The 1313-nt window shown below is 63.7% G+C and overlaps 1 protein-coding gene across 1 annotated transcript in view; it reads right to left on the reverse strand.

Annotated features, from left to right (window-relative positions):
- The window catches only part of LOC104506328 (RNA-binding Raly-like protein), a gene marked incomplete at its 5' end in the record, with an annotated part of 3906 nt that overhangs the window by 1203 nt on the left and 1390 nt on the right, over positions 1-1313 (reverse strand). Inside the window, 2 exons of the mRNA XM_010147244.1 lie at positions 208-356; positions 685-735. Coding sequence (XP_010145546.1) covers positions 208-356; positions 685-735 — 200 coding nt within the window. The remainder of the gene's footprint in view (positions 1-207; positions 357-684; positions 736-1313) is intronic.

Here is a 1313-nt window from a genome sequence, read left to right on the forward strand (position 1 = left end):
CTCCGGAGTACCCTCCTCTCGGGAGCATCCTCAGGGAGCAAGGATGGCTCCAGGGCGGGGGACAGAGCCCAGTGCAGTCCAGGCCGTGTCTGCTGGAGCTGGAGGCTCGTAGCAACAGGGTCAGCGCTGAGTGGGCACCGGCACCGCGCCAACGCACCGAGACGCGAGAGCCGAACCTCCTCTTCCTCCCAGCCCTGTGGCACTTACACTTGGTCCGTCCCGCCGTGGAACTGGTGCTGCTCCTCGCCCCGGACGGGGGGCTCAGGCTGCTTTTGCTTCCTGCTCCTACGTGAGTTCGCCTGGCCTTGACCGGGATGCGGTTAATGAGGGGGGGTATCTTCTGGTACTCGTACACCCTGCAAGGGCACAAGAGCACGGCGGCGTGAGCACAGCCCCAGAGGTGCAGCAGCCACCCCTGCCAGCCAAGAGAGCATTTCTCGGGGTCCTTCTGTGGGGTAGGACGCCCACCCTGGCCATTGCACAGCCCACACGCTGCCCCGGCCCCAGGTACCCCATTCCTGAGACCCCCCTGCCCAGGGAAGTTGTGGTACTCAAGCTCCTCGAAGGGGGCAATGCCACTGAGTCCCTCACGGAGGTGTAGGGATGGATGCCCTGGGACACCTCGCTTTGTGCCTTCAGCAGAGGCACGCTCAGCCCACCCTGCTCCTGGGGTGCCGTGCTCACCGGTATGGGAAGTCATCCCTGTAGGGATCGTAGTCCAGCTCGCAGTTACTGCTGCGGGGGGGGAGAGAAGAGAACAAGTCACCCGCTCTGCAGGGCCAGGGGTGCCACGGAGCAGCCGTGACTGGGCACAGCAGAGCACCCACCCGGTGTCCAGCCCCATCCCCAGGGAGCGGGAGGCATCCTGGAGGATAATGCACAAGCTGCCTGGGCCGCAGCACAGCCCGGGGAGGCGCCTGTGCCGTGCCAGGGGTTTGCCCCGGTGCCAAGCAAGGGCATTGAGGGGGATGGAGACCCCCCCCGGAGCAGCATCAGCAGGCTCCGCTCTCAGGAATCTGCATTTAGAGCACCCTGATGTTAAATTTCATGGTCCCTGCTCTACGTGCACGCTGCCGGCTCACTCAGCTCCAAATGAAGAAGCGATCTGTCAACGGATTGCCTCCACAATGCGGGCAGCTGACGTGCCGGTAATAAATCATGTGCCGTGGACCAGGAGCCGGGGTGTGGGGAGGGGAGGAAAAATGCTGAAGCTGGTTTTGCTGCTTCAGCTCTGGTGGAGTCAGGAAGCGTAGGATTAAGCCTGACCCGAGGGGAGATGAAGTCGTGCTCAGAGCATCGCCGGGAGGACGGAG

This window comes from Eurypyga helias, unplaced genomic scaffold, assembly GCF_000690775.1.
Source record: "Eurypyga helias isolate BGI_N326 unplaced genomic scaffold, ASM69077v1 scaffold20662, whole genome shotgun sequence".
Lineage (NCBI taxonomy): Eukaryota > Metazoa > Chordata > Aves > Eurypygiformes > Eurypygidae > Eurypyga > Eurypyga helias.